The 25379-nt window shown below is 41.0% G+C and overlaps 1 protein-coding gene across 1 annotated transcript in view; it reads right to left on the reverse strand.

Moving 5' to 3' along the window:
• Positions 1-857: 857 nt before the first annotated feature.
• LOC131998732 (aromatase) overlaps positions 858-25379 on the reverse strand; it is a 32574-nt gene continuing 8052 nt past the window's right edge. The window contains exons 3-9 of the mRNA XM_059371204.1: positions 17886-18040; positions 13375-13551; positions 10855-10969; positions 6270-6384; positions 5696-5858; positions 2742-2983; positions 858-1557 (exon numbers count right to left, since the gene is read on the reverse strand). Of these exons, the coding sequence (XP_059227187.1) occupies positions 1309-1557; positions 2742-2983; positions 5696-5858; positions 6270-6384; positions 10855-10969; positions 13375-13551; positions 17886-18040 (1216 nt within the window). The 3' untranslated portion in view covers positions 858-1308. The remainder of the gene's footprint in view (positions 1558-2741; positions 2984-5695; positions 5859-6269; positions 6385-10854; positions 10970-13374; positions 13552-17885; positions 18041-25379) is intronic.

Consider the following 25379-nt stretch of genomic DNA (forward strand, 5'->3'; position numbering starts at 1 on the left):
AGGGTAGAAGGAGAGGGAGAGAGGATATCTTAAGCAGGCTCCACACCCAGCATGGAGCCCGACACGTGGCTCGATCTCACAACCCTGAGATCATGACCTGAACCAAAACCGAGAGTCAGATGTTTAAATGACTGAGCCAGCCAAGGGGCCCCATACTTGATTCTCTTTAAAGAACTAATTTATAAGGTGTGCATTTTATCTGTGGCTATATATAATGATTCAATAAACTCAATAGCTGTTAAATCTCTAAAGTAACTATTAAATTCGAGGTAGCATAAAAGATGATTGCAAGACCTCTACCTTGACCATGTTCTCTACTGATTTGTTGCTGTTAACTTCGGAATCACGGAAAGAAAGAGAGGGGGAAACTGTTGAGGGAGAAAGAGGTTGGAATGGGCTTGAACCCACTAGGTTGTGGAATTAGATGTAGACATAGAGGAGCTCTCCTCTCTCAAATCATTGGGGCCATTGTAAGAGTTCATAGATACCATTATTTAAAGTTATCTCTTGATTAGCACTAGTGGAGCTAATCAATGATGCAAACATGAAGAAAAGAATTTTTATTTGATTTGAAATGCATTGGGTGATTTTTCTTTTCCTATAGCAGATGTGTGGTCCTGATTATATTTTACTCAGGCTATTACTAAGTTACTTTATATTACCCAAATCTGTGTCTATTGTAGTGGAAGTGAGTGGCTGAGGATACATTGAGACCCTGGGAAAGGATAGTCCCCTATTTAACTTTTGCCACAGGCAAGTCACCTGTGGGTAATCAAGAGTAAATTGAATAATTCATAGGAAACATCAAATGTTGAATTTGTAAGCACTTCTCCAAAGAATATGAATGTCATGGAGCCTACCACTGAAAACTAAATCAAAATACTTTTATTCACATTAGCAGGTATGTTGGGTCCTAAGTACCTGGACATCAGCCTGGCCTTTCTAATGGACTTGAGTGTTTCTGCCCCAGACATTAAAGTGCTTTGGGGGCAGGCAGTAGAGATTTTGTGGGAAGGAGGATGTAAGTTTTGCTGATGACCTACTTTTTCCAAAGCATGTTTTGTGGGATTGACCATTTTCCCTATAAATTCTTGACCTTTATTTTCTCTGGAAGTCTTGTTCTCTGATTTGGAAAGAACAGGTGAGCAATGTCTCCTGACTTGCTGACAATCCATATGAGGTATGCCTATAAAATGGCACAGGCCACCAAATGTTCATTGTGAGGATGACACTACCTGGTGAAGACGGACGATTTTCATGTGAACTACTGATGAGAAATGCTCCAGAGTAGGTACTGATCAATTTTCTTTAGTGTTTGAGGCACTTTTCTGAATTTCTTGGGATAAAAACCATATCCAGCAAGTTGCTAGTTTCATCTGGGTGTAAGGACAAGCCATATGTTTTCCGTAAACTTTCAACACACTCTCCTTGCAATGTCTGCACGTGGAATCGTCTCAGAAGTGTAACCAGGACGACTTTCATCATCACCATGGCGATGTATTTTCCTGCACAGCTACGGGGCCCAAAACCAAAAGGCTGAAAATACCTGTAGGGAACCTATGAAAATGATCAGACAGTTAGCCAGAGTCATGTAGTCTCTCTTTGATTCACCCTGAAACCACCAATCGGTCAGAACACTGTTATAGGGTCCAAACCATACTGTTCCTTCACTGAGATGCATGAGTGTAACTCAAATAAGTTCTTTTTTTATCCAGTGTGATCCACCCCATGATATATGCCCAACTTGGACAGTCCCTGCTTTTCACATTAATTTGCTGGGATAAAGCAATGCACATCATGTTATTATAACCAGTGTTAGCATACTCAACTAGGTCTGTGCGATAGCCACAGCTTTATTACTCTACTGCATTTCACCAAGGCAAAGATTGTTTTTTTGTGTGCAAAGGTGTTGACTCCTGGCCCATTAGTGTCAAGCATCCAAATATTTTTAGATATGCAAAAAATTAATGGGGACCAAATCTGTCTGTCTTGTTACCATCTGTGTTTACATAGTACCTGGCACATAGTAAATGTTCAATAAATCTTTGTTGAACAGTTGTCAACATAGAATGGGTTGATCACATAGAAACAGAATGAATTAGAGAACTGGATTAATTGGGATCAGATTTATACATCATATGCAAATAGAAAAAGAGGAGGATGAGGGAAATATCTGGAAAATTTTGGTTAATAAACATCATTGCCTAAAATTTGACATAACTGAAGCAGAATCTATACTATATGAAGCTGAAGCTCTTCTAGGTACTGAATTCCATTTAGAATGGGAACTAGGGTTCATTGGGCCATTTGGCTAACCAAAGGCAGACTGTGAAAACTAAATCTTCGTCTCTTTTTATTTCCATCTGAAGCACAACTGGATTTTCCTTTGCTTAGGAAGTGCCAGAGTTGAATCTACATGGTTACAAAGGGACAAGTTGAAATGGGAAAGTAGGCTTGTTGGGTTAAACAACATTTGTCTCATGGCAGCCAAATTAAGGGCTGGACCTTTGACCCATTGTGTGGCCACCATGTGGATGCTTCTCAGAGCTGGAGACCCAGCATTGTTGGCTTGCGGACGGTAATCTTGTCCTAAGCCAGAGGAAACATGTGCTTCTGGTGAGGCAATAGAGGGAAACAAGTAAATAGAATGAAATGTACATGGTGCAAACACAGAACCAGAGAGGATTTAACAGTTGACATTTTTAAGAGTGGCATGCTTGGGTTTAAGGAAGAGCTCTTACATTCTTTGCAAAGTTTTCAAGAGTAAATTCATTGGGCTTGGGGAAAAACTCGAGCCTATGCATTCTTCCAATATTCAGGATAATGTTAGTCCCCTTTTTCACTGGGTAGCCATCGATGACATCATCCTGTAAGGCTTTGCGCATGACTAAGTTCACAACAGGCTGGTACCGCATGCTCTCGTAGATAAAGTTCTCCACCACTTTTAATTTTTGCATATCATCAATCCTTACATCTCTTTCACCTGTGGGAACAGGTTAAACAGGACAAGGAGGTAACGGTAGTTACAATATGTGATGGGCATTAAAACTCCCATAGTTTCCACAGAAAAGTCAGCTCCTGGCTGAAAATATTTTTTTTCTAGATTCTAATGCAAACCAGCAACCTAGGTTGAGTATGTCATTTGGTTCACAGCATGTTTTATAAAAATTCAGACTTGAAGCTAATTACTATAAAACCTAGGAGATTTCATGGAAAAGTCTGGATTTCTAGAAAAATCAGAAAACCTGGGGATACTGGACCCACATCCCTGCATGGCAATGACGAGGTGACCTTGAGTGGCCGATGAGCCCTTTAGAGGGGAATCCACCTGTGGTTTTATGCAGACCTACACAGTCTGCTTCAAACTTTTATCTGCCTGGCCTCTGTCTTCGAGTTTGGTATCCCCTTCTAAATTCTAGGGGACATTCACTCCTTCTCTAGTCAAAGTGAAATGGTGAATTAAATCCCTTTCAGTGAAATTTTCTCGTCTGGTCCCCTGTGCAGTCATCTGCCTGGAATGCATCACTGATAGTCCCTCCTTCCATCTCATCAAGTACGACCCATTGCAGTAGAGCGGCAAGAACCTCTCTCCCTACCAAAGCAAAACAGGAGCCTCAGCTAAACTCTAGATGTGCTAGGGTTGACAGATACTTTTACTGTTTCAGATTGGCCTGACACTGGTCAGAGAGGCTTGGATTACTCCCAGAACTGGCAAAGCCTCAGAGCATTCTCAAATGGGTCACCACTTTTGCAGAACCAAAATCAGCCCAGGGGCCTCAGTCAGCTTTGTCTTCTATACAACTATGCCATTCAGAAAAGTTCTCATTTGGTTAGAGAATTGTAACAGCCCTGCACTTTGCATACTACTTTTTTTTTTTTTTTTTTTTTTACACTCAAGGGTCTCATGGGGGTACATTTATCTGGGGTGGGGTGGATAGAAGTGAAGACGATAGAGAAGATAATGAGAGGCATTCCCTAGGAAGTAATTAGTATGTATGTGTATCTGGAGGGAGCATGAACACATGGACACATGGTTCAGCTGTTTTCCATCTTTGTAAAGGTTTGTTGAAGTGTCAGGGGGATATCACAGGGCGCAAACACTTTTCACCTCTCAAGGAAATTGTATTAAATGCTCATGGTTTCAAGAACAATTTTCACCTTGTTGCCTGAACTCCATCATTCTGTGGCTCTCTCTTCACTCCACTGGGCTTGCTTGTTAAGTTCTCTTTCTCCTGCCAGCCTGTGAGCCTTACAGGTATAGGAATAGCTCTGGCTTATTCACTGATTTCCCCCTGTGCCTGACCCAGAAACCACAATCTGACGGGGCACATGAGAAACCATTCTGGAATTTGGGGCTTGGATGTTATTCTGGCTTCCTGCTATCTGTCTTCCCAGGCACAGCAACACATCTGTAGATACCTTCTCTCACATATTTAACCCTTCTGTGAAATTTCCCCTTACTGTCAACTATTTTAAGTAACACTCAAATGGCTTTAAAAAGATGGTGCTGCTCTGCAACCAAGTAAGTCTTTTCACAGGGATTGTATAAGGTCAAGAGAGAAAGGTCTTTATCATTACTGATATCTCTTCATATGTCAGAAATGTGTTCCTAAAAAGATCATCTATATTGGGGAGCCTGGGTGGCTCAATCGGTTAAGCGTCTGACTCTTGATTTCGGCCCCTCATGATCCCAGGGCTGTGGGATCAAGTCCTGCATCAGAGCATCCTCAAATGGGTTACCACTCTTGCAGAATCAAAATCAGCCCAGGATCCTGAGGCAGCTCTTTCTCTCACTTCCTCTTCCCCTTCCCCCTTCCCACCAACCCCACCCACCCGTGTTCATGGTACCTGTGCTTGCTCTCTCTCATTTGCTCTCCCTCTTAAAAAAAAAAAAAAAAAAAAGAAAAGAAAAAAGATTATCCACATGAAGGACATTCCAAATAAGGAATTCTGGTTTTGTTCCCCAGAAAGCAATTTCCTCTAAATATGACAGTGTTTGTATGGAAGGGAGTGGCAGCATGCAGAATGATGCTTAGGCAAAGGCAGAACAGAAAATGGTGTCAGGAAGAGCTGAGTAGGGACCTGCTCAGCTTGAGGGGGGAGAGGACTAGGGAAGAAGGGTCCAGCATTACTGGATTTGGGGGGAGAGGGAAACTGATCATTCTTTTGCCTTTGCTGTCATTCTCCCCTTGTCCTTCTGCCGCTGACTGGAAGTTTATTTGTAAACAGACTGCTTGAAACTCAGAAACACTGCTGTAGATGATAGCCAGTTCCCTGGAAGGACCCACAAAAGCATTTGGCCCTGGTAGGGTAGGCAGAACATTTAAGTGCATATTAAGGAAGGCCTTGAAGAATACACAGCAAAGTATTAACAGTAGTTCCCCCTGGGGAGTACAGATGAGGCTGGTGAAGAGAGTGGAAGGGGTCAGAGAATGTCACTTTCTGCTTTATACATCTCTGTGTTATTTAATTTTTTTGCAATGAGGATGCACTGTTTTTATAATGGAAAAAAAAACACAGTAAGAATGGATTTGCGATCTATCTGGCATAACCAAGTGTGGCAAAATGACTACCTTTATTATTCTCTGGATGAATTAAAATAAAGATTTTTTGAAATCAGATTCTTAGGACATAAAAAGCCGAGGTTCAGAAGGAATTTTTTTCTAAGCTCTATTATTATTTGATCAGTTCTTACCAATAACAGTCTGGATTTCCTTCACTATTGCCTCTTCAACCTTAGGGTGCTTTGCAATGAGAAATAGCATGAAAAACACAGAGACAGACATGGTGTCTGGTGCTGCGACCAACATTTCCAGTATGCACTGGTTCACATTCTCTCTTGTCAGGTCACCACGTTTCTGAACAATTGGAAGAAGGGAGAAAAGTTAGAAAAGAAACTCAAAGCTTCCAAAAAGGAGGGGAAGGGACAGTTAGGATCAAAAACATCAGTAAAATGAGGTCATAAATATTACACCTCTGTAACTGACATTTTTCATAATAGTCTTCATGTGAAATCAGAAAAATTTAACCAATTATCTATATTTACTGTCTCTGGGCTCCCCCATTTTCATATTTTATACTGTGCAGACACAGTAGTTTCGATCTTAAAGGTCAGTCTGAGTGGGCTCTTTGAGTCATCATTATAGAAGTACTAGAGCAGATACTTAAAAGCAGAAGTATGCAACAATTACAAGAGGGGATCTTTACACAACCTGCACACAGTCGAGTACATATATTGTGTGGGAATTATGGTTAATCCAGGTCAATACCTCAGCAAAAATCAACTCAGTGGCAAAATCCATATAGTCTTCCAGTTTCTCCGCTGTGGAAATTCTATGTCTTTTTTCTTCTATCAGAATTTCCATGGCATCTTTCAAATCCTTGCTAAAAAAAAAAAAGAAAGAAAAAAAAAAAAAGAAAATATAATCTATCTGCAGTCAGTTAAGACATCTAGAAAAACGAATTCATTTTTTTTTAAGATTTTTTTTTTTTTTAATTTATTTGAGAAAGAGAGACCACGAGACATGGGAGGGTCAGAGGGAGAAGCAGACTTCCCACTGAGCAGGGAGCCTAATGAGGGACTCAGTCCCAGGACCCCAGGATCATGACCTGAGCTGAAGACAGTTGCTCAACAAGCTGAGCCACCCAGGCGCCCAAAAATGAATTCATTTGCCATTTGTTTAAATAAATTATCTGCTTTAATTGAAGCCTTTAGCATTCATGAATTACTGAATTTGAACTTAATTTTTTGCAAAGATCCTTAAATTACATTTTCATTACACTTCATCTGAAGGAACCAAATTTAGCTAAGATTTTAGGTACTGGTAGCAAAATGAAGGCTGTAACCTCTAGTTAAGGGTTAAAAGCTGGCACCAGAATGATAAATCCAATCAAGTTTTCTGATTTTTGATGGGTCCCGTACAGTGTCTAAGTTGAAGTGACCAAAGGCCAGTGAAGGTCTTTGGTGGGGGCATGCACTCACCAGTTTGCCCCAGGCACCTTCACTTCCTGTTGACTCATAACCACCCAGCCCATTTCTATTTGCCCAACTCTGGAAACAATTGAGTTTGAGATTTCCTGTTCTAGAAAGTGAACACAAGGGATCAAATATTATTCTTGATATTTACTCTTGTACCTTGCAGTTTCTGCCACATAGTAAACATGAAGTAGATATTTATTGATTGACTAGCTACAAGAGTATGTATATTATATGTGTTTTGATGGTGTGGTAAGGGGAAGAGCACCTTGGAAAGAGAGTCAGGTTCTAGTTCAGATTGTTCTCTTTCTATTGACCTACTTTACATCTCTCTCTCTTTTTTTAATTTTAGTTTTCTTCTTCTTCTTCTTTTTTTTAATTTATTTTTTATTTTCAGCATAACAGTATTCATTATTTTTGCACCACACCCAGTGTTCCGTGCAATCCATGCCCTCTATAATATCTACCACCTGGTACCCCGACCTCCCACCTCCCGCCCCTTCAAAACCCTCAGATTGTTTTTCAGAGTCCATAGTCTCTCATGGTTCACCTCCCCTTCCAATTTCCCCAAACTCCCTTCTCCTCTCTAACTCCCCATGTCCTCCATACTATTTGTTATGCTCCATAAATAAGTGAAACCATATGATAATTGACTCTCTTTACTCCTACTTTACATCTCTTACATCTCTTTTAAAGTGAAGGGCTCAGCTCAATGAACAGTAAGTCCATCTTAAGATCTAGATTCTGCTACGCTTGCCTTTGTCTTAAACCGTATGTGTCCACCTGTAAGTGTAGTGTTTACCAATCTCAGGGCATGCTATTCTGCATTACCTTACATGTACAATAAATCTTTCTTTCAAAAATTTGCTGATATAGTCACCTGTACACCTTGTGGGTGGTGCTGACATAAATAACCTCTATGTTTACTCCAGCTCAGCAGGAACAGTAAGGGAACATTCTTTAAGATTCTTCCCACTTTTTGAAGTTTCTTTATGGGCATCTCAAGGAATTTTTTTTTTTAAGATTTTATTATTCATTTGTCAGAAAGAGAGCACAGGCACAAGCAGGGGGAGCGGCAGGCAGAGGGAGAAGCAGACTGCTCACTGAGCATGGAGCCCAAGATGAACTTGATCCCAGAACCCTGAGACCATGACCTGAGATGAAGGCAGACACTTAACCAACTGAGCCACCCAGGTGCCCCTTAAGAAAGGTATTTGAACATTTGAAGAGGTATTCTTCAAGCTAGTGTAGTAACTGTGTCATTCAAAATGAAGCTGCTATCTATTGTGTATCTCTGTAAGTATGCCTGTAGATACATACATACCTCCAGAAAGACACCAGGGATAAATTTACATTCATTCATTCATTCATTCATTCATTCATTCATCTACCAGTCCATTTACTCAGCGAATAGTGAAACTCTTACTTATAAGGGACAGATATTCACTCAGTTGGTGGGCTGTGAATGCTCATAGCATTCCTACCTGAGCCACGGCCCCTAAATTTAGGTTGAGGAGTTGTTGAAATGCTCTAAGACTATATAAATTCATGGAGAATTCCTTGATGGAACTTCAACCATTTCTGACCACCTACGTCCTCCCTGGGCCAGAATTGGGACCTATGAATGTCCATTGGCATTCTCCCTATTCAGGTTAGAAGCTGGTCTTACATAAATGTATGTGTCTGAATTTATATGCCCTTAAACACTGGGAGAATTGAGTTCATCGACAGTGTTCAGGAAACAGGAAATCTCCAACTTAACAAACACGTATTATAAGAATATATCTGTGAGTCTGTGGTTTGGAACTCTGAGCGTATTTTGCATCCAAACAGGTTGGTTAGGTTATCAGTCCAGGCCAGGAACACTTATTTAAGGTGTTCTGTGGCTAAAAAAAACCCTTAAACTTGCCAGAATAAAAAGTAGAAAACAACACTGCTGCAATACTGGGAATTAAGACAGGCAGAAGTATAAAACTGAATAAATAGGGATGGCAGTAGTTGTCCCAGAATCCTTTCCGTCAGTATATTCCTAAAAAGTATTGGCATGACAGAGAAAGACAACTAATATATGATCTCATTTATATGTGGACTCTTAAAACACAAAACCCTAGCTCAGAGATACAGAGAACAGATTGGTGGCTGCCAGAGGTGGAGGGGGGTAAGGGTGGGCAAAATGGCTGAAGGGAGTCAAAAGGTAGAAACTTCTAGTTATAAAATAAGTCATGGAGACATGATGTACAGCATAGTGACTATAGTTAACAGTACTGTATTACAGATTTGAAAGTTGCTAAGAGTATAGATCTTAAAAGCTTTCATCACGAGAAGAAAGTTTAGTAGTGAGATATAATGGTGATCATTTCGCAATATTTAAAATTACTGACTCATGATGTTGTTTGTATACCTGAAAGTAATGTTTTATGTCAGTTATACTTTAATTTTTAAAAAATGGCTTTATTACAATGGGTATGGGTGGGAGAGAAGATTAAAAGATTTCTCTCTGTCTTTACTGCTCTAGGACATAGGATATATAGATTAGTGTACTAACAACCATTGACAAATATTATATACAGAGGGAATGTTGTGGAGCTAATTTCTATAGAAACCTAAGAGAAACCATTATATAGTTTCATGCAATAAGTTTCAACGGGCTTGCTGGCCAAAACCAAAGCCAAACTAATGACCAAGAAGCATAAAATGAGACTCTTCAAACCACTGACAAATTTGAACATATGGAAGTGATGAATCTTTTATCTCATTGATTCAAGTTACAATAAGCTCTGGTGAAAACTAAATGAAACATATAAAGACCCAAGTGTCCAAATCTCCTACTTAATATTCACCAACCACAGGAAAATATATAAAGCAACACCAAGTTGGCTTCCTTCCTGGAGACTAACATTATTAAATTTTCAAAATTACACAAACAGGATGAAGTTGGGTCTTCAAACAAGTTTGGGAACTTTTAGAGATGGAGAATTTAAAATCATCGGGGACATCTGGGAGAAGATATGAACAGAGGGAAGGAGAAAACCATCATCTTTAGTGCCTTCTATGTGCCATCCTCTGTGATAATTGCCCACATATAGGCTCTCATTGATCTATATCTCTATTCTGGAAGGTAGGTTATATTTTACTTTAAATAACTGCCCAAGGCCAATTTGTTACTAAGCAGTAGAGACAGGATATAAACCAGGTCTGTCTGCCTCTAAACCCCATAATCTCCTCACTGATGGTTAGAGGGGCAGTGTTTAGTGGCTCGCTCCTTACACTCTAGAAACCCATTCTTTAGCCTGAAGGCCCTTGGGCATTTGTCCAGTTTCTGTCTACACTTGTCTATAATCAAGGCAAAGCCATTTAATGACAGTTTCATATATATGACCAAAAAAAAAAAAAGGAAATCACACATTTTGTTGAAGTCCATTATATTCATTATGAAAAAATTCTTTTGAGACTACTGTTAATTCCTAGAAGTTGAATTATGTTAAATTCATTCAGAAGCAACAGGGCTATAAAATGATTTTGTGTTTCCACTTTCCAGATATGAAAAGAGAATTTTTACAGATAGTGATGATAGGTTTAGCCAACCCATCTCTTCAACTGAAACTATACTGCCATGTCCTAATTCCAGACTTGGGGCTCTCAGACCACCCACTTGGCCCCCTTGTTAAAAAGCTGCCTGGGCCTCAGGCCTCCCTTACTCTGGTCTGGCCACTACGTGCAGCCAAATTGCTGTACAGTGTTTCATCAGCAACTTAATCCACAGCTCCCCTGTGGGTTCTGAAGAGCAGAAAGCTAGCCAAACAGGCCAACAATAGCAAAGACACAACCCAAAGTCAATCCAATCTCACTGATAAGTTTTCCAAACTTGTGTTACTTACACAGACTTTTCATACTTTTTGTATAGCCAAGAAATCTTAAAGAAGATGTCTGGTTTGAGAAGGAGAGCTTGCCATGCATCAAAATAACCCTGGATTTTAACCACGATGGCACTTTCTGGAAAAACAAAACAAAGAGCAGAGTAGTTGAGCAAAAATGTGAGCCCAAGAAAGTTACCTGAGAAGAGAAGTTCCCCTGTATAGAGTCTCTTGCCAGCCTCGGCTTTAGCTTTCAGCCATATGAGTGCCACTAGACAAACCAACATTAGCTTATTCTGCTTGACATCTAAATCAACCAAGCTAACCAGAGTTGGCAAGTTTTCAAGTTTGTGTTATAGACACAGCTAGAATCTCATGTCACCTCTTTGAGTCCAACACCTTCCTGGTTTTTTTTTTTTTTTTTTTTTTTGTTGTTGTTGTTTGTTGTTGTTGTTTTTGACTATGGGAAATAAGAGGGACACCAGTAATTACGGGTGTCATTGACCTCAATTCTGGCACCAGGGAGGGCAAAAAGCCACATCACTCTCCTGGTTACATCTTGGTCCAGAGTATAGAATTCACCTTAGTATCCTTTATCATGAGCCTCATGCATAGTCAACTCCTAATGAACATTCTTTAATTAAATTACATGTTTGGGGAAAGAAAACTCCTGCATTTTTCAAATTGTGCAAGAAGGAAGGGAACAGACGTTTCTTTTCAACTGCTAAATACCAGTCACCATGCAAAATGTTTTACAAAAGAGACCTCATTTAATCCTTACAATCTTGCTAGGGGAGTAATATAGTGTCATCACTTTTTCAGACCAATAAACTGGGAAGCTTGCCTAACACCATACAGCCAGTGTGGCAGGCGGCCCTTAGGCTAGAGCCCAGCCCTATCTGACCTCTGAGCAATGTTCTTTCCTCTTGCTACTCTGGCTCCCTCAGGCAAATTGAGAGTTTAACTAGGATAGGGTTCGGAGAAAGGAAATCAACAGAACTCTGCATGGGTTATGCAGATTCTTAACATCACAGCCTGCATGCCTAAGTTTACAGAGAGATTTACATCCTTCCTAAGAACCCAGGCCAGCCAGGAACCAGAAGAAGCAGGGACTAATAAAACACGAACTTGCCTGACCTTCGGAGAGCTGCATGTAGGACAGGTCAGCCGGGATTATAGTTCCTGTCTGAAGGGGATGAAGCAATGGGTGTGACTAAAAATACTCAGAGTTGAATGGGGCGCCCATCCAAATGACAGTCAGGCGAGGTTTCTATGACTCTTGTGGGGAGTAAGTAAAGAGCAGGGGACATGAGGTAAGCAGAGCTGGAGAGGAGAAAAGGAGGCTTATAGCTTATCTGTTCTTCCAAATGTGGCCAGTGAGGCAGCAGGTGTTACAGCTCAGCTGCTTTGGGCCATTGTTAAAATGAGGCCCCATTCTCGTGCCGGAAGTGTTCTTCCCTCAGACTTGGATGTGGCTCCCGATCTCCCTTCACTGAGGCTGATGTCCAGGTGTCCTCCGTGTGCAATCCTTTCCTGACAACTCTCTCTGGGATAGCCACACCCACTCCCCCCACCCCATGCACCTCCTTCTTCACTTTCTATCCCCTTTCCCTGCTTCGTTTATTCTTCAGGGCACTTAGTTTTGCCTAATGTATTATGAGATATTTACTTGTCTCTGTTTATATTGCCACTGGGATGTGACCACCTTGAAGGCAAGGACTTTATCTGTCTTGTTCACTGTTCTGTCCCCAGAACCTAGAACAGTGCCTAGCATAAAACAGGCAATTAGCAAATATTTTTTGAATGAATGCATGAGTCAGCAAACATGCTAGAATTCAGGGGAAATTACATTAAGTTGGACAACAGCAGCATGGAATTAACCCAACTGATTAGTGTTTATTTTTTGGTGGTGATAGAGTTGCATGTATGTGTTTTAATATTTGTTTCTGTAGTATAGTGAAAGGAGTAGCTTTTTGAGTGGGACATTCTTACAAGAGTTGTTATAATGCTACATGATAAACTCCATATATAAAGCAACTTTTTTATAGTAGATACTAAACTAATAGTAGATCTTTTTATCATTTCCAACAGCATTAGCACCAGCACTATTATCGTACAGTCAAAATTTTCATTCTTAGTAGCTTTGAGGGAGGACTATATATGTATATTTATATATATATATGTATGTATATCTGTGCGTGTGTATGTGTGTGTGTGTGTGCATATGCCCACAAGAATGGTTGGAATTGGTTAAATATATCCATTTGATTGGTGGTAGGATATATTCATGGCCAAATGAACTGATCATATTTGTCAAGCTTTGACTGTGGGTAGAATCATATTTCCCAGAGCAATGAGGAGATGGTCCCTACTCACAGAAACTTATAAAGGAGCAAGGCAGACACTCTAGGGGGAAATAATCAGAAGAATACTTGGAGATGTTTGAATATGAGTGATGTAAAAAAGCAACATTATCTCTCCTTGAGTCTGTAATCCCCTCCATCCCCTTAGTCAATAAAGTGGAGCATGTCAGTTCTCACGTACCGTCCAAGGGGATCCCCAGGAAGAGAATGTTGGAGGTGTCCAGCATGATACGCCGCATGAGGGTCAGCACATCGATGTACCCCAATTCGTTGCTGACCTCCTCCAGCCTGTCCAGATGCGTGAGGATGGATCCAACACAAACGGTCACCATGCGCACAAGGCCCGGGCCGGACAAAGCTGAGGGAAACATGTCGGAGAGGGAGTCACATGAACTTAGGGACACACACAAATCAGCTTAGTATGGCCTTTTCTGTGTGGAGTTTCACCATACATGATTTTTTTAATTCAATAACTTAGCAGAAATTTTCATGTCTTTTTGAATACTTTTCTGCATTCTCCTAATTTTTTACAAACATGCATCACCTTTATGGGGAAAAGTGAATGAATGAATGAATGAATGAATGAAAATCTTAAAATATTCAAAATTAAACTCTTCTTCATGTTATGGCAAATCACTTGTGAGACTACAAATGAAACATTTAGTACTTATCATCATGAATCACACATCAGTGATTTTCCATATTTATTGTATATGTATTTCTCTAAAGAAGGTCTAGATTTGGCCAGGGAGATGTTTATATTTCAACAGGTGGCAGGGTATTGCTATCGAACTACTCAAACTGGCCCTTGACTATTTGATCTAAAGTGCTTCCTGTTTAATTGTGGTTTATGCAGCTTAAAACGCTAGTCTTAGAAATTACCAAAAGTGTTCTCTTATTTTTGGTTTCTCTTCAGACTACTTCTAGATTTGTTTTACTCAGCCAAGGTCATGACAACTAAGCAAATTTTTGTTTGTGTATCAGTCTTCCCAACTGGCTGGGAATTCTTGAAGTGCAGTGACAGCCTCCTATTAGCACTGTCCTTCAAGTCCACAGTACATGGTGGCCTTCAAATCCTATTTGTCAAATAGAGGAATGAACGAATAAAAGGATGGGTGAATAAATGAGTAAAGACAGAGTGAACTGGCTCTGCTCTAGGTCATCTGGGTAGCTAGTGGGTCATGGTGGTAGATGATCTGTCTAGAGAATTTAACTCTAATTAAAGCCCTCCTTTCTCCTATTTTTTTTTTAAGTTTTCTTTAAGAGTCATCTCTCCTACTTATGTCTTTTATTATTCAGACTTACTGTTAAAGTCAGTTCTTGAAATGCAATGAAAAATCCTAGGAAAATTTATAGCCATAATTCTTTCTTAAAAAAAAAAAAAAATCAGTTGTACAATAGAACCCCCTGAAGGCAGACTTTGCAAATAAGAAAGGAAGCCTGGTGAGCAGTTCTAGAGTCCTAACATTTCTACTTATCTATAAAAAAGGAAGGTTGGGTTGGTAGCATACTTTCTGATTTTCATACTTTCTATCACATTCCCAGGTGGGATTCCTTTATGATTCTTTAATGATTCAGCCCTTTGTGCAGAAGGGTTGGCTTGGAATATAGGTGGTTTCCTCCTATACCAATGTATGACTTGCCTCTCTGTCCAAGAGCGGGAAGCCATGTTTCAACCATATAAGCAAAATGTAATATCATTGCTTATAGGTAGTGGCCTGATGTGGATATAATTTTAATTTTTAAAATGTGTGAAAAAGTACTGAATCTTATCCAGGTTAAAAAAAAAAAAAAAGTAGAGCAAGTAATCAACGTAATTCCTTCACTGTGGAGAACTCTTCCGGCAGTTTCAGGAAATACAGGCTATTTTTTGCCCCTCCACCTTCATCTCTCCAGGATGGGCCATTTGCCTAGGCTGCTCTTCATTCTCTGTCCATTGGTAAGCCCAGGGAATCAAAGCCTTCATTAATGTTACTACTTTAGATACCAAAATGTACCCCCAAATTTTTTTCTTTTTTTTTTTAAATTACATTATGTTAGTCACCATACAGTACATTAGTGTTTGATGTAGTGTTCCATAAATCATTGTGTGCATATTATACCCAGTGCTCTATGCAGCCTGTGCCCTTCTTAATACCCACCACTGGGCTCACCTATCCCCACGTACTCCTGCCCTCTAAAACCCTCAGTTTGTTTCTCAGAGTACATAGTCTTTCATGGTTCAGCTCCCTCACCAATTTCCCCCACTTCTTTTTTCCCTTCCTTCTTCTAATGTCCTCCATACTATGCCTCATATTCCACAAATAAGTGAAACCAAATGATAATTAACTTTCTCTGCTTGACTTATTTCACTCAGTATAATCTCCTCCAGTCCCATACATGTTTATGTAAAAGTTGGGTATGCATCCTTTCTGATGGCTGAGTAATACTTCATTGTGTATATAGACCACATCTTCTTTATCCATTCGTCTGTTGAAGGGCATCTCGGCTCTTTCCACAGTTTGGCTATTGTGGCCATGGCTGCTATGAACATTGGGGAGCATATGGCCCTTTTTTTCACTACATCCGTATCTTTGGGGTAAATACCCAGTAGTGTAATTGCAGGGTCATAGGGTAACTCCAAATTTCTGCTATATCAGGAAAACAAATGAGAAACATAACTCTCAAGGGAGATTCAAGAAATGCCTGGGTGGCTTAGTCAGTTAAGCATATGGCTTCAACTCAGGTTATGATCTCAGGGTCCAGGAATGGAGCCCCACTTCAGGTTCCCTGCTCAGCGGGGAGTCAGCTTCTCCCTCTGCCTCTGCTTCTCACTCATGTTCTCATTCTCTCAAATAAATAAAATCTTTAAAAAAATGCTTGGGACTCTCATTGATTACTAAAAATGTCAGACACAGCAGGGAACTTTTAATAAGTAATTAGACTTCTACTTTTTTTTTTTAAAGACCTCTATTTTTGGCATTTAATATGGGTAGTTTTATAATGTTTTTATTAGAAAATCTGATCTTCTATATACAATGTTTATCTCAAAAAAGGTCACAAAGAGATGTTCATGTCATTCTGCTTAAAATCTTGAATGACTTACTGTAACTTTTGAGATGAACTCAGCTTGGTGCCTCCCCTAGGCCTCATGCCTACATGTGTCCATGACAGGCACAAGGGCCTACTTATGGACACACGGTGCTGTTCCACCCTTCTCTGTCTTGGAGTATCCTGTTCTTTCCTTCTGTGGAATGCATCCTTGTCAAACTTTCTTAATGTAGATAGCTTTTATCTTCTTTCAAAACTTATTGCAAGCATCTGCTCCTGAAAAAACCTCCCATGACCCTTCAGAATACTTTAGATGGCCCATTTTTTCTATGTCCTGTAGCACTCTGCACACACCTCTAGCATAATATATCACCTAGGATGATATTTGGTGATATGATATCTGCCCCTCCCCCTTTTATAAATTTCCTGAGGGCAAGGACCATGTCTTGACTATCATTGTATTCTGGGTACTCACTAAGTTTGTGGCAATTTGGTACAGCAGCACTAGGAGACTAATACAGTGGAGTCTATAGTAGAATTGTACTGAGCCTTGGTGATGGGCAACTCTGTAGAGAGAATCAATGCGCAGCTGTGTCAGGCATAGATTCTCCCAGTCCCAGTAGCCACATGGGAGGCATCCAGGTTCACTACAGAGGCTGGCTGGAGGGAAGAATGTTGCATGGTCAGGCCTAAGATCCATCTAGCCCCAGATTCTATCACTGACAGTGTTGACAGGGCATGATTATCTTCCTTGATATTGATTTCAAAGACTGGCTGTGTGTATTCCCTAGCTGCTTCATTTTCCAGTGAAATACAGTAAAGGATAGATAAGGAGCCTTGGGACCAAGTCCCTCCTCATCTATTATTTGCTATGTTGCCTGAGTAAAAATCACAACCTCTCTAGAACTGTGTTTCCCCAACTATAAAATTCAGAGCCTGGATGAGATGACATATATAGTCCTTCCTAGTTCTAAAATTCTCTAGTTTTATTCACAAATTGCTTTCTGTTAAAACATCTAGGACGTCAGTCAATGATTCAGTGAACACATTGTTTGGCTATATTTAAATCAAACATGTGACTGAAACATTAAATTCTTAATTGAAATGATCCTAAGTACAGAGCTGTAGCTCTTCTTCATGTCTGTGGAATTGCTTTATGTATCAACAGGAAGAATGGAGCTTGTGGTGGTTAAAAATGTAGGCACTGGGGACGCCTGGGTGGCTCAGTGGGTTAAAGCCTCTGCCTTTGGCTCAGGTCATGATCCCAGGGTCCTGGCATCGAGCCCCACATCAGGCTCTCTGCTCAGCAGGGAGCCTGCTTCCTCCTCTCTCTCTGCCTGCCTCTCTGCCTCCTTGTGATTTCTGTCTGTCAAATAAATAAATAAATCTTAAAAAAAAAAATGTAGGCACTGGCATTGTCTTCTGGGCCACCATTTACTAATTTGGGGACCTTGGGTAAGTTATTTCAGCTTTCTTATGTGTAAAATGTAGGTGACAAGAGTATTTACCCCATGAGGTTGTTGTGGGATTAAAATATCAAGTACTTAGAATAGTGCCTACCATATCTTATTATTTCAACGTAAGTGATGCAGCAGAATTTAAGTTCCAGAAAAGGGGCTCATTTATAGATAAAAGAGCAGAAAGTCACCAGCATCTGATTACCTTTTGTAAAGAAAGGACGAATGGCTTTCCAGAGGGTTGGATTATTGTTAAATATGATGCCATTTTCATGCATTCCGATGCACTGCAATCCAAGTTTGCTGCCGAATCGGGAGCTATAGTGACTGTGCTTCATTACGTGGAACATACTTGAGGACCTACAGAGACAGCAAAACTTCGTGTTAATTTTGAAGGGTCCGGAGAGCTCATGATGATGATTTTGACTACCAGGTGGCTTTCTTAGTAAATGCATGTTGCTCTAAATGCAAAGCATTCGAGGGGTGCCAGTAGGTTAAGTGTCCAATGCTTGGTTTTGACTCAGGTCGTGATCTTGAGGTCCTGAGATTAAGCTCCAGGGTGGTTGGACTCTGTTCTCAGCACGAAGTCTGCTGGAAATTTTCTCCCTCTTTTTTTGCCTCCTCCCCTACTCACAGTCTCTCTCCCTTTCTCCAAAAATAAATAAATAAATCTTTTTTAAAAATGCAAGGCATACTAGTATTCATATTGAGTAGTGTTTGTGAGCATAAGAATATTCCTCTCCAGTTGAAATATTCCTACTTACTAACTCCCTGTTTGAGTATCACCAAAGATAGAACACACACACACACACACACACACACACACACACACCCCATTCCTTATTCCTCCCCTTTTTTTCTAATTCCAAATCACAAAAATACTAGCCACGACTGGGGTAAGAGCTGCAAGGCCCTGAGTCCCAGAAGAGTCCAGCCCCATTCCAGACAGTTGCCACCCCCTGCAGGACTGAGTCTCAGAATCCTGAGTTCCTGGAATTGCTGAAGTTTTCTTCTGTTTGGAACAAGCAGTTCTTCCTCATACCACCTATCCTCAGAATCTCTCATCAGGCCTAGTCTCTCCGGTGGGTATCATTCTGGGCTTGAAGGAATCTCCTGGGCACTCATGAGTCTGGCTTTGCTGGCTAGGCTGGGCCTGGACGGCTCTCTGTGGTGGTGGCAGCAGTTATCTTGAGACTACATTCCATCCTGACTCATCAAGGTCTCCAGGGTCACAGAGTTCTGTCAGGATATAGGGCATGGTGAGGCATTGATAGCCCTTGAGGTAGCAACACTGGGACCTTGCCAACAGTCTTCCTTGAACTTCTCAGCTCCTCTCCACTGTTTTGCTTCCATCCCCTGCCATGCCCAGCTTTTAAGGCCTGGGAAGAACTAGGGGGCAGGAAGCAGCTCCTTCTGTTTCTCTCCTCCTCACCCTTTTCCTCCTCTATAGGAGCTACTTCCTGCCCCTCCACATCTCAGGGAGGCAATTTGGGCATGATGAGGCACTGAAAATTAGAAAATGTTATAAAATTCAAGCTGAAGAAGTTATAGGAGCCTGCACATGTGAGTAGAGTATTATATTCTTAGGACAGTGGTATAGAATTCTTCTGTAGGGGGAGACTGACTCGCTTTGCTGAGATGTTAAGACTGCTTAGGAGTTAGCCTATGGCATTAGAAGGATAAATGGGTAATTAAGTAATAATCAAAAGGATTGAAGACAAAATAATAATTATTCTCTTCAGGATAAATAATAGGTGGGTTTTTTGGAGGATGGGTGCAAGCAGCATGGAGAAGGAGAGGGTGGGGAGCTGAGATGAATGCTGTAGAGTGAAGATTTGTAGAGAGAGGACTCCTGGCTCAGTACTCAGCAAAAGAAGTCTGCTGTAATTTATGAAGTTGAGAATTATGGAGTAGATGGGATGAATTCATTTTTCACCTGCCAAGAGAAAAATTAAGAGATGTTACAGGTGACTGCATTTCCTGTGGCATGGGGCTTTGGCTGGAAAACAGGTTCATGCAGGGCCCAGAGGGAAGCAGGCTAACTGGACAAGGGCTGAATGATGGCTGAGGCCATGGATGTAATGGGTCAGGAAGCCAGAACTCCAAGATGGCATGTGTTAATAAGCTATGTGGCTAACCCTTCATAAGCTAAGCAAGATGGACACTACATGAAGGCAGGACAGTGTTTACTGGAGAATGGAGAAGATAACAGGACATGTGGTGCTTGTATGTCTATTGTTTTCATAAATGCCAATATCATATTGTAGGTGTAGACCCCACTTGGAAAAAAATCAAATGAGGTTATCTAAAGGGTATTGTAGAAAGTGGGCAGAGTGAGAACAAGAGGCAGACGAAACAGTGCAGAAGGGGTTGCAAACTGCCAGATCCCTAAATCCTCACCCACAGTGGTGCATGGTCATGCCTGAGTGAGTGAAGAAAGGGAGGTCACACGTCAGCCACTTCCTTTCAAGGCCCAGCCCTTCCATACAGAAGGCTGGAGCATGCCATCTCAGAGGCTTGGGGCCCTCCAACATCGCTGTGCTCCCGAGTGGACACTAGAAACACAGAGTACACAGAGGACTGCAGAGTTTGTGCTCAGAAAGTCTCATGTGTCGTCCTTGGCCTCCCTATGGTAACAAAGCCTGTCCCAAGCACATACATTACCCAGACTCCTCTGAGATGCATGGTGACAGGTTCTTTAGATCGTAAGGCCGATGTCCAAGTACTTATATGTGGACAAGATGGCCAAATGCAAATTACCCTTGGTAAACTGTAAGCATAAGCAGATTTACTTCCCTCCATATATATTTTCAGCCACTTCAACGAATTTCCACTCAAGTATATTCAAATGGATCACCATTTTTCTTGGAGATAGGGAGAAAATGGGAGGCAGAAGGGTTTGGGAATTAAAAAGAGGAGTCAGAATGGTGAGCAGAGGAGGAATAGAGGTTTTTGGCATGCAACCATGGGAGGTGTGAAGAAAGTGGAGGCAGGGAAAACTGTCAGGAGTCTGGCTTTTGGCCGTGTTAACAGTGCCAGAGCCCCTACCTGTGTATGCGCTGGTGGGGATTTCAGGCAAACCCCAAGTGACATAACTCTTAACCTTGGGGCTTAAGAACTAAACTACTCAGGTCTGCCAGCTAAATTCAAAGAGATCTCCCCAAGCTTTTTTTTCACCTGGGGATTATAAATTACTGCCTGTCTCTGAGACCAGAGTGGAGTTCAGAGAAAGAGATCACAAAATTAGAAAGGAACTAAACATTTGAGCAGAGGAATAGGAAGAAAACGGGCACATTATTGCAAGAAAGCAAAGTATATCTAAATGTCTCTCTGGTACTGCAAAGGAGGGAGAACCTGGGCAGTTTCTGGTGTGGGAGGGGTAGAAGGGGGAAAAAACCTAGCAGCATGGTGCTTAAATGTGCAAAGTCAAAATATATAAAATATCACCTGTGTTACATTTTAGACGCTGTTGCTATTTTTTTTTCTATTTGGGTGACCTTAATATTTATACAAGTTTTCATGTGTTCATTGTGACTTCAGTTCTTCCTCTCCACTTTTCCACTGAAATTTTGTTTTTCAACTGCAAATTCTCCTACTATGGGACGTTTCTGAACACATAACCCTGAGAGATGGGAGTGGCCATTATAGTGTATGTACCTGGTTCCTACACTGGGCTGGAGTGGCCATATTACCACTTGCTCTTCCCTCTTAAAGTTGATACTTGGTTCCTAAAAGGATGACTTTGCCTTAATGAGGTTGTTCAGTTAGTGCTTGTGAAAACACATTCCTAAAGAAGGCATTCGGCCAAAGGAGCTGGGGGCTCTGGCTGAATCGATCAGTCTGTGGGCTAAGAATTAGCCAAATCCTCACATTTATGATGGTTCCGTAGTCCTATTTAAATTTTAAAAGAAAGACCCTGAAATAATGTCAATGTCAAAAAATGAAAACAATTATTTTATGAATAAATTATGTACTACATAATTTCTTTAAGGAAAAAAATTCTTATTTTCAAATCAAAACACTCTATTAAGTCAGATGTTCTCTCGATTCTGGATAATTTTCGTCAAATGATCCCTGTGTTTTGCACAAGTTTTTTCTCTCCCTAGCGACAAAACTAAAAACAAAAATCCAGATGCTTCTGTTTATATTCTAGGGAATTAATTTGACTGACAAATAGCTAAAACTTTGTCCTGTATATAAAAATCATGCTATGAGAGGGCTGAAAATCTTATGAATAGATTTCAGGACTTTAGGTTCTTTTACCTTTCCCTACCTTAGTCTATAATGACAACAGAAAGTAAGTGATTTGTACATTCTGTATTCACAAATTCATATCTAAAATTTTTAAGTGTTCAGAGGTAAAGCAGAACACTATTTTTTCTGGTCTGACCCCTAGAGCTTTTATATACTGCATTTAACCATTTTAGCCTGTCCATTTACTTTGAAAAATTACTAATCAGTTTAAAAAAAAAAAAAGAACAAGAGACTCCATCCAGACTTAAATCCTGCTAAAGGTGTAGTTACTAAAGAGCTAACTTCAGACATAAATGTGTTCTTTAGGGGGCGCCAACAACTCAGTTGATTTCTTCAAGTCGGAGGCTCAGACTTGGACTTGGCAAAGGACGAAGATAGAAGTGAGAGACCTTGAGGGAGAAGACTGGCTGCAGGTGAGCAATTTAAAACCAAGGTTTTGATCAAAGGTAGGCTGGCTTTATCTAACCAGAATAAATCAAGAAAGTGAAGAAAAGAAAGTTGGTAAAAGAACTAAGGACTCCAGCCCAGATCTCTCAGGACATTCTGGAAATAGTGGAGACCTCGCTCCAGCCTTGTGGGCTAGCCTGTAATACAAGTTAAGGGAGATGTTATACTGACTGGGAGAGTAAGGACTTCTTACCACTCAAGAGAGACCCCAGGCTCAGGAGGGGTAGTGGGTAGTGCAAACCGGATGGTAAATGAGGTCATTATCCTTCCTTCCTCTTTTCCCGCCCTCCTTCCCTCCCTCTCCCTCTCCCCCTCCCTCCATCCTTCCGTCCTTCTTTTCTTCCTCTTTCTCTCTTCTTCTTTTCTTTTCTCTCTTCCTTATTTGAATATAGTTGACACAGTGTTATGTTAGTTTCAGAAGTACAAGGTTGTCATTCAACCAGTTTATACATTATGCTGTGCTCACCACAAGCACAGCTGCTATCTGTTGCTATACAGTGCTATCACAAGACCTTTGACTGTATTCCTGTCCTGCACCTTTCATCCTTGTGACTTATTCATTCCATAAGTGGAAGCCTATATCCCCCTTCCCCCTTCATTATTCTTCTTTAAACATGACTAACGTCAAAAGACATTGTCAAAGATGGCAAACCTATTGTCTATTCAAAATGAAAAGTAGCCAGAGTAAGTTCTTAGGTATTGAGGAGGAAAAGCCACCTTCAGTTCTGAATTTAAAGGACTCACTTAGGGGCACCTGGCTGGCTCAGTTAGTGCAGCACAGGTCTCTTGATCTTGAGGTTGTGAGTTTGAGACCCGTGTTGGGTATAGAGGTTACTTAACAAGAAAATCTTCAAAAAAATTTTTAAAAATTTAAAAATACACTCTTTAAAAAAAAAAAAAAAAGGACTCACGCTTCTGTGGCCAGGTTCAGAAATGATGAGTACTGAACATATGGAGGAGAAACTAATGGAATCATTGGTACCAAACAGTTAAAAACACTTGCCTGTGTAGACCTGTTTTGTGTTGAGACTCACAGTCTGTTGATCCCCTTGCCTTTCCCCTGTTCTTTGCCCCGCTAATATTCTCACTTATCCAGCTTAAATAGTGGAATCATGCAAGAGAAAAACAATTTTTAGAAAGGAGAGATCTGCCTGTAACTACCCTACCCAGTGATCACATTTAACATCCCTGATAGTGGGACAACCTTTTCTTGTCTCTTGATAGGATGCAGTATGAAGTGCCCAATATTGCCAAGGAGGTATCGTTACAGAAGTGTTTAACCTGAATGAAACTGAGCCTTAAGCCATAATTTCCAGTTTATAAAAAATACAGGGAATAGGGGAGTATGTTAAGTGACACCATAATGTAATGAGAGAAATTTGGAAATGCAGAACATCCCATAAGACAATTGACTTGGTCTCTTGAGAAGGTCAATGTCACGTGGGGCAGGGAATGAGAGAACTGCTCTTTCAGCTTTCCTATTCATTTGAACATTTTCTTAATAAAAAATTGGAAAAATATTTTATTGTCAATCATTAAAATCACTCTCTCTTCCCATGCATTCTCAACTCCCTTGACCCTCTCCTTACTTTGTCATAGTTGCCTGGTAAAAACTCACCCCTGGCTAAATCCAACTCTTAGCTTACTCTGGGTTTGCCCCTGACAGCTGAATATGCCTGGGGAAAAAACTGCACATGCACATGTACACACACACACACACACACACACAGGTCCCAGTTAAATTCAAGTGGACCCTTAGCACAGCTGGCAATTCTACATGTCCTCAAGTCCCTTCACTGTCACTATTCTAGATGACTATTACAGCCCGACTTCTCACTCCTCAAATACTCTACTTCCTTAGTCTCAGCTAAAGACTTTATTTCTTATTTTACTGAAGAAAAAGAAGAAACTAGAATCTCTGTAAGCTCCAACTATTAGGATCTGTGCTTGTATTTTCAAACTTCCCAAACTTACTGTGGGTGAACTTCCATGTCCCTATTCAAGACCAACTCTACTGTCACTTGGACCCCCTTGCCATCTCACCTAGCACACCCCTTTCTCTTCCATCAACAATTTTGCTTTGTAATCCATTGTTGCCATCTCAACACACACGTTGTAAATTCTCCTATCTTACAAAGGCTCCTTGGACCATACATCCTTTCTATTTCTTTGTCCCATTTCTCGGCTGCCTTTAAGACAAACTCCTTGGAACAGTTGTTTACACCTGCTGTCCTACTTCTGCCCCCAGCACTCTGGCCTGACCTTCCCGCCCCACCCGCCCAACCCCCTCCGTCCCCTGCCTGTGAAGTTCTGCAACCCCCACCGCTTTGGGACAATGCTGGTAGGGAAAGTTGGACCATAATCTCTACTCAGTTGTAATGACTGCAGATCTTAAACTTTTCAAAAGAAAAAACCTGGCAAAGTATTCAACTAAAAATAAAAAGCTTTCTGAGGTCCAGTGGGGTATTTTCAAGAGGCACGGGTAGTTCTGGAAGGGACCTGAAGAACAGGCAAGGGAAGGAGATGGGGACAAACATGTCCTATTCCCGCAGGAGCTCAGCCCTTAACAACAAAATTAAACGGTTCAGAGGCAATTAAGGAGAACACAAAGACTCCAACCAGTGAAGAGCCTGTGAGGACAGGATGAGGAGAGAACTGGGAGAGCTGGGGGAAGGGCAGGATGGGTTGTGTACTCATCTTGAGCATGAATCAGCATCTGAATTGGTCAGGGTCGCTAAGGTGATGTTCTTAATGAAGACAGGAGAGCAGTCTGATGCCACCCTGCACTGTCACTGAAGGATGCTACTTCAGGAATGGCTTTGGGCTTCCAGGATTGGGTCTTGTGATCCAAATGTGTAGTATGTGTTCTGGTTCTCTGGTTCTTTGTCACATTCTTGACTTCAGTTCTTATACTACCACCACTTGAGCTAGACTGAAGGGTAAGTTGATCAGGGGAAAGCACTCCAAGCCTGCTTAGCTGCTGCCCAACCCCAAGGCA

This window comes from Mustela nigripes, chromosome 13 (genome assembly GCF_022355385.1).
Source record: "Mustela nigripes isolate SB6536 chromosome 13, MUSNIG.SB6536, whole genome shotgun sequence".
In the NCBI taxonomy this organism is placed as follows: domain Eukaryota; kingdom Metazoa; phylum Chordata; class Mammalia; order Carnivora; family Mustelidae; genus Mustela; species Mustela nigripes.